This window comes from Thalia democratica, chromosome 5, assembly GCF_965202585.1.
Source record: "Thalia democratica chromosome 5, ktThaDemo2.hap1.1, whole genome shotgun sequence".
NCBI lineage: Eukaryota > Metazoa > Chordata > Thaliacea > Salpida > Salpidae > Thalia > Thalia democratica.
The window spans coordinates 80,681,329-80,689,846 of NC_139169.1; the positions used below are offsets into that span (position 1 = coordinate 80,681,329).

Consider the following 8,518-nt stretch of genomic DNA (forward strand, 5'->3'; position numbering starts at 1 on the left):
GTTCAAACAAACAAAGATCAAAAAAAATTAAGTTTAAAACAATTGGTACACACTTCAAAAACTCAAAATAAGATTGAAAAAAGCAATATAGTGTAGTTTAAAAAAAAATTCAACTTCCTTTTTTGTATACTATTTTGTTTAAATTTGGAAAACTTTAAGAAAATTCTTAAGCTAAGTTTCATTCGTTCAAAGTTATAACTATTAATTGTGTATATATACACGCTAATTATATTCTATTAAAAGTATTTTATAACCAAAATAACCTGTTAAGACCGCTTAAAATATTTTTTAATGTTTTCACAAGAAACTAAAATGATAGGTTAAAGGTAGTTTGTTGCTTTTAATTTTAAAAACTGGACAGTTTTTGAAAATTCGACTAAATAATAAAAAATGGTTAGGAACCACTAAAAAACCATTGTCTCAGTCTTTTACAAATGTAACAATGTAACTAATGAAATCTATTTTACGGATGATGTTATTAGTTTAAAATACTACTTGTCTTTAAATTTATAAAAGTAGTTCCTAGTTCAAAAAGGTAAAGTTTGACCATATTTACAAACGTTTTGCAAGTTTTTTGATTGTTCGAAGTGTTCAAAGTACATCTAAATGTAAAAGATTACTTCAAACGTTTTATTAAATTGTATTAAGTAGAATTGTCAAACTTTATAATGATTATAATTCAAGTGTATTTTGGATTCAAATAAGTTAGCTTTATACATTACTAATGTTTACTTATATGTTTTAGGAAACATTACAGCAACAAGGTATTGTTTTAAATTCAACTAAGCATTCATAAACATTGTCAACCTTGAGTAAGAAGATCATAAACGAGCCACTTGTGTCTCCAGTTTCATGTGAAACCGCCTCTGTAGCAAGTTCGGCTTTTTCTACAGGAGCTAAATTCAAACGTTCACTTCGGGGCATTATTCGTTTGGGCTTAAGATTTGGGTCTAAGACCGAGTGGTGGGTTAAAGTGGTTTTGTTGTCTTTTCGAGTAAAGACATTTTCAACATTAGCTATAATTAGATAAAATATGCTAGTTCTTAACGACTTTTTGTGTTTATCTGAAGCTCTTACGATTCGATCAAATATTGGTTGCGACTGACTGATGAATTTTAATAGAAACAAAATCCGGGTCTCAGACTACCGAAGGCTTGTGGTCTGATAACCGAATTGGTATGATCAAAACTTTGTGTGAAGTTAAAGTAATTTACTGTTTATTCAAGTTTTTGATATAAATTAGCCAACTTTTTTATGCACTAATGAGCTATAAAATTAGTTGACAAGATAAAAGAAATGTGGTTTATAAACTTAAATTTAACCACTTTGAATTAAAAATTTATATTGAGATAAAAAGTTTAACTTTATTAAAACTTCTTACTTATGGGTGCCTAAAAAATTTATTGATAAAAAAGTTTTGAAAAACTAGAAACTTCAAGACAGAGCTTAAAACACTGCTATGCTTATACCAACTTAATACACTTATAACAGCTAGTTTTTTAACAAAAAGACATAAAAATTTGATTTTTATATACAAATTTATAAGTAAGTATTATATGAAAGTTTATGTTTACAAACTAACTTGATTATTTTCTTATTGTAATAACTCTAAGATAGTTTTACATACTTTAACCACAAACTTTTACGTATTATTACTATAAAAAACTAGTTTAACAAGGCATTTACGCTGTAGAGAGACTTTAGGCTTCATAAATTATAAACTGTTTAACCAGTTCCACTATATATAAAACTCTTAATACTCTTACTTTCTTTGTGATAATCATTTTTATGAATTCTAACTGCGATCAAAAGTTGATGTAGTTACCATGAAATGACTTTTTAAAATAAACTTAATGCAAATCCTGTATTTTCTTAAACTTAGGTCGCCTTCAGTTTGTTCTTTATAAATCAAAGTGCAAAAAATCTTAAGTTTTAGAATCGCTAACCGTAATTAAGTTTCATTTATAACAAACTAACTTTTAAACACAAAATGATTGCTATGCTAGAAACTAAGGTTATCTTACCATAATAAAACGGTGAAACTGAATAATTGTTTATTCTCAAAAATAATAATTATCAATCTCCTATTAGTGTATAGATTACTGTGTCCTATTTGTTTATTTGTCATTTTAAACATTATTATTTCATTACAGATTTACTATTTGAAAATCCGCTCTGCGGTCAAACTGAGTAATTGTTTATTCTCAAAAATAATAAATTATTAATTATCTTACCATAATAGCTTAAAGGTTTAATAAATAATTGTTCATAAACATTTAAAACGGTTGTCATTAAAGTATACTATTTAGCTGTCAGAAAAACTGTAGCTTGGTTTTTGATTAAAGTTTTATTTCTAACACTATTAAATGTTTATGTTTTGTCTTTAAAAATAATTACTTAAAGAAAAGCAACTTCAAACGACAAAACTTTATCCTCTATGGTCAAACAACAACCTTATTTTTTGTGGAGGTTGGAATCGAAGAAGTAATCTAAAATTAAACTTAAAGATAGATAGATAACTTTGTTTTAAATTGTTTATTTTAACAAATTGTTTGCTTAATTAGATTAAACGATATAGATATAGTTTTATTTTTCTTTCAATAATGCAAAGAAATTAAATTATAACTTTTTATTTTAGGTATAATGTTCAGCAACTTTGTATATTTAAAAGTTTTTAGTGAAAGTTTATTAACATTTGAAATGAAGTTTAATTTTATACTACAAGTGTGAAGTTTTTATAAACACTTATTAATTTGTGTAATTGATTACAGTTTTGTGCATACTTTATGTGGTTAAAGTTATTTCGTTTTAGAATTAACAACTTTAAAAATTTACGATACCATAAAAAGTATTTGTTTATAATTAATTTAGAAATTGTTACACAATTGTACGACTTATACAACATAAATTATTTATTAGTAAACACAAGAAAATATTTAAATAATAAAATTTAGTTTTATTACTCTATTTAATACTTTTGAGAACTAACAATTGAAAATTATTTCTATAAACAGCTATGCTCAAAGTAAACTTATGGTCAAAAAAAAAATAAGTTAAGAATTTTTTACTAAAAGTGTAATATTGTAATCATAACAATTGTGTATCATATAAACTAAACGTCTTTGTGTAATATTACTTTTAAAGATTGATTAGAAATAGTTGTTGTCGAAATACAAACAGTTAAAACGTTTTTGATGATTAACACTAAGAAGGTTTTACAGTGAAAATTAAAGCTTTTTTTTTGAATTTAACTTTTCTTGAACGGTAATAAACTTGACAGACTTCAAAAGAAAACACAACCAAAAAACTAACTAAAACTAGCTAATTGTAAACATACTTAAATTTTATAAACTAAAAAAAATTTTCTAAAACAGTTTCAATAAGTATGTAATTGAATTTTTTTATTTTAACTACTATTTTAGAATATCTGATTGTGTTCTGATTCAACTTTTTGTTCGTTTTCTAAAAACCATTCCATTGATGATTTTTGACCATTAAGAACTTCAAAAACCATGTCTGTGTTGCCATGGTAACCATTATTAGGTTCACTTTCTGGTTGTAAATTAGAACTTTCTAAACTGAAGTTTTCATGTTCTTGTGAAAAGTTTGGTTCAACCAATCTTTTTGGTTGTTCGTCGTAAACTCTTACCTGAATGAATGTTAAAAATATTCAAAATAGTAAAAAAAAGTATCATGAATATAGAGCTAAGAGTATAAACAGTAGATATATAAATTATTGCATAAATTTTTTCAATTCCTAGAATAAAAAGTTATCTTTTTATTCTCAACAGACTGATAATCATAGTATAAGTATTTTACTTATAAAAAAAACAATGTAAGTTAAACAAATGTTTGAAGTTTACAAACATGTCAAAAACCCTCTGTAAATGTATCATGCTTAATATAATAAAAATATATTGTATGAAATGCTTGATTGATAACTCACGTATTTGTGGTTAAGTTTGTTAAACCAAACATAAACATTTTAAAGATTGAAAGACCAATCGGTTATTACAAAATAATTTTATAACTTTTGTGCAACAACTTTATTTACTTACAGTACTAAGCTGTAAAAAATATTGAATAAATTTTTTATTTATCAAGCTTTTTTTTGTTTTTTTATTTAAATGTGTACCTTAATTTTAAACAATTTTTTTTTTAAACAAAAAATCACACAGCAAATTCTTATTGTTTTACAATGTGTTTAACATTTTAGCAAATAAAAATACCATGTTGATTGGGTTTCTTTTCAAAATTCGTAAATTTCCAACCCATCCCTTTTGCGCAAAGAAATGGTCTGTTGTAAACCTCACTACCAAATTATTCTCCGAACTCTTGTAGAAGTGACTATCAATTTCTTCGTTTGTGTCTATCCACCCTGTTATGATACAAATAGTTAAAAAAAACTTACTCTTTTTAATTATTTATAGTTGTGTTTACATGCTTTAAAAATGTTAAAAATTTGTAACTTATTTTTATTTAAAATCACGTAACTAAACAAATTGATACAAAACAAAAACACTGAGAAATTCTTTATGTGTGCAAAGTTTTTTAGAAATATAATCAGAAGTTTAGTTTTGAAGCTATACAATATTTTAAAACTATAATATACTTTATTTTTAAAAACGATGTATAAACTTATAAGAATAAGATAAATACTCAATAAACAACCTGTGATGTGGGCAAGTTTGTTTTCCAAGCTTTCATCTCCGAAAATTTCCAAATAATCTTCCAGGAACTCAATATCGATATCTTTTAAACTGAACTCAACATTTTCGTTTTCTTTGGCAATTATTCTCCACTCAACAATTTGAAAGTTGGAGTAAAAATTAGGGTAGTTTGGTGATGAGATTTGTACGTCTAGGTCCTCATAATTGCTTTCTTGTAAATCAATTTGCACGCTAACTTTTTCCTGTTCTTCGTAATTGTTTCGGTCGTTGTAGAAACTGTATGTGGCTTGAAGTTCCTGCTTCGGTTTCATGAATATTTTTATTCTCGTGTCGGTTATGAAGCCGATTCTTTTGTCCCTGAAACCTTTGAATAAAAAAGTAAAATCTATGTTATTTCTCATACTAGTTCTTAAGTACTAAAGGTATTAAATTGTAAATTGTTTTTATGCTGAAACTGAATTTAATAAAGGTTATTTTATTTGTGACGGGTTTTAGTAAGAAAGTTTACCTTGTCTAAAAATTAATAAAATAGTTAACTGCACTTTAAAAAATTGATATTATTTGTATTTACTCAGTAAGTTGAACGACTTTTTATAGTCAACAAAAAAAAAGCTTAATTTATAAAATTGTAATACTTTTAACAAATAAACTTCAACTAAAACGTATTTACTTCATTTGCTTAAAAACTACAAAGAGTTACTATTTAATATTAAATTTCAACTAAATTTTTTTTAATGCATCTTGCAAACTTTTTGTTGTATAAAACATCTAAATATATACAATAAGTAAGCTAAACAGATTTTGGTATAATTGAATAGACAAATTCAATTTCAGCTAAAAAAAACGCTTTCAAAAGTATGCTGTAAAAAGTTAAGAAACAAAATCAACGATTTTCAAAAAAGCGTACAGTAATTTATATACTTCAATGAACTCATAAGATACTTAACTTGAACTTAAACTTAATGTTTGAAACTACATATAAATTTTTTTTTAATATCAAAATGTTTGTCTAAATAGTCATCTAGTTTAAAACGTTCAGTTTTATGAACTTTGAATAAACTCACTCATGAGGTACTTGACTTGAACCTCTGCGAAACCTCTGCTATTTTGCGTTTCAGACGTTACATAATCCTGCGCATTAGTCTGCATTCCTTCATAACCAACATCTGCATTCTCCTGCATTGTGCCTGTAGCTCCTACATACTCTGAAACATCTGCGTTCTTTTTTACATCGAACGAACTGAAGTGACACTGTGTGGGTAAAACAATGTGTATTGGCACTTCCAATGCTGTATTTCCATTGTTGATCAACACAATTGTCAGTTTTTCCGCACCGTTAAATTCAGGGTTCGCTTCCTGAAACGTAAAGTTTTTGATAAAAAAAATTAAAGTACTTTTAAATGTTTTATAAAATGTATGAGTGTTTTAAAATATTTTATAAAAAAGTGAACTGATAATTGTAAAACAATGAAAGTTTTTGTTATTTAACATTAAGTTAAACTAACAAATTAAAGGTTTGAAGTAAGTTTTTAAAAACTTGCTTTTAAGATATGTATTAAGTTAGTAATAAATTTAATTTAAAATATCAATAAGTTGTGTGTTCTTTGTTAAATAAGCAATTATTTTAACAACTTTACAATACTAAATGGTAACAAAATAAATTAAATTTCTTATTTATTGTAGACCACGAAGATATTTTGAAATAAAGTTACGTATTTTTCTTAGACAAATTAAAAATTATATATGGATTCTATATATAAAGTAATACATGATATATTGTTTTAAAACTTAATCATTTTACAAAGCCTATATTAATGTTAAAATAATTAAGTTTAATTTTGATAATTATTTAGAAATGGATTTATTTACGTTAGGTCCTTAATTTTTTGGAAATACTTTTAGCGTTAATTGTATAAATATCCTATGTGAAAGTTAAACTTTTATTTTTATACTAATCTCTATAACTTTTTTAATATATAATTGTCTAACTCGTAAAGACTTGAAACTCTAATTTTGATGCTTTACTAAAATTTTCAATTTTCTAACAACGTTTATAAGTTAAAAATATAAGACTTGAAACAAATATCTGTTTGAAATAGATAGTTTAATAGCTAAATAAATATAACTAAAAAGATTGTAGTATAAATTATAGATGTAACTAGTAACTATTTTCTTAGGTTGGTTTACTAGTAAAACCAGGAAAAAAGGTTTACTTGTAAAACAAGTAAAACTAACTTTTTAAAAATTAGTTATTTAAGTAGTAAATAAAACTTTTTTAAATAAACTAGTCTTCAAGTAAGTTGTTTTATGATACTTTATTAAAAAGATTCTAAAACTTAAAAGTCGTAGTAGAAATAATAAACAACTTTTCAACTTGGTTTACAAAAAGAAAAAAAAAACTTAATTATTAAATAAATAGTTAAAAAGACTTTTAATTGCTTACTTTGAATTCCTGGTATGTATACCTGTAATCAATAAGATTGGTATCTTTCTGAGCTATAGTTTTGCAGTAAACTAGTCTAACAAAAATCAAAAGTTTTAAAAAATCCATTTTTAAAGTAATTTTTTCTGTGAAAGTGATTGGAATTATCTTTAAGATCTTTGCATACTCTATTAAAATAAATCATTTTTATATAAACTTTTTCATTTTTTTCTGAGAGGTTTCGCTTTCAAGTATTTGCGTGCAAGCTGTTACATCACATGGAATTATTTAATCTTAATTTAAAAAGTGTTTATTTCAAAGTGGCGAAACATGTTTATTACGTCATAGTGTTGTTGGTTTAGCGTGTTACACAAACTTCAAACTGCAGTAATTAATCATTTTCATAATTTTAGTTGATTTTAAAAGCCAATAAACAAAATTAAAATTAAGAAAATACATTAAAAACTACTTTAAAGTAGTTTAGAATTTGTTAGGACCAAGCAAGATTGTTTGAAGTTTTCGAAAACCATAAACCTAATCTGTCATGTTTATAGTTATTTTAAAAACTTAGCGAAAATTGTTTTAAAGCAAAATAATGGTTTAAAACAAAACCAATTTCTGATGAAGTTTCTTATCATCAGAAATTACTTATTTTGTTAAGAACAATATGTCCGAAAAAAAAACTGTTTATTTAAAAAATGCTGTATTTTACCTAAAAAAAATCTCTAAAATGTTTTTTTTGCAGCTGCCTAAAACGTCAAAACTGTTGGAATTAAATTCAACCGAACACTTATATATGTTTAGTTTCTTTTTTAATCAAAACTTTCACTCGCCAAGTGTCGAATTAAAACGTGAAATGTCAATTGAAACCGAAACTTAATTGAAAAGTTTGTAAAAAAAAAAGTGCCAAATATCGCGTGCCACTAATCGGATGAAGTAAATTTATGCAAAATACAAAAAGTTCAATTATTTTTTGCAGGTCTTAATTTTCCAATACACAAGCTTAAAGCTGTTTCTGCTCATTTTTCTTGTGGTTTTACTTTTACTGGAAATACTACTGTGTTTTTATGTGGCTTATTATAACAGTTTTGACTTTTGCACTCAGCTTCAAAGGTATGGTTTGTATTTTTGTAATTAAGTAATTCGATCATTAAAGGAAAATGTAACAAACATAAAAGTTTATACAAACAAAATTTAAAAAAAATTTAAAAAGTTTTGATTTTATGGAAACATGGTGTTTACAATAATTTTGTTATTATCGGGCCGAAAGCTATTATCAGAACTTATTACATCTGTAATTAAAATAAAAATTAAAAAAAGAATTTATTGAGTATTTTATTTCTTATCTATCAAAGCCTTACAAGTCTTAGGTGAAATCTATTTTACATTTGAATAAAATTATCAAGTTATAACTGAAATAATTTAT

General features: G+C 24.9%; 1 protein-coding gene across 1 annotated transcript; it reads right to left on the reverse strand.

Annotated features, from left to right (window-relative positions):
* Window positions 1-3,104: 3,104 nt before the first annotated feature.
* Window positions 3,105-7,255, reverse strand: LOC145836971 (uncharacterized). The gene is made up of 5 exons (XM_082944740.1): window positions 7,114-7,255; window positions 5,735-6,026; window positions 4,672-5,034; window positions 4,230-4,378; window positions 3,105-3,649 (listed from the first exon to the last, which is right to left on the reverse strand). The coding sequence occupies exons 1-5, from the start codon at window positions 7,219-7,221 to the stop codon at window positions 3,419-3,421; spliced, it is 1,143 nt and encodes a 380-aa protein (XP_082800866.1). The 5' UTR covers window positions 7,222-7,255; the 3' UTR covers window positions 3,105-3,418.
* Window positions 7,256-8,518: the final 1,263 nt, after the last annotated feature.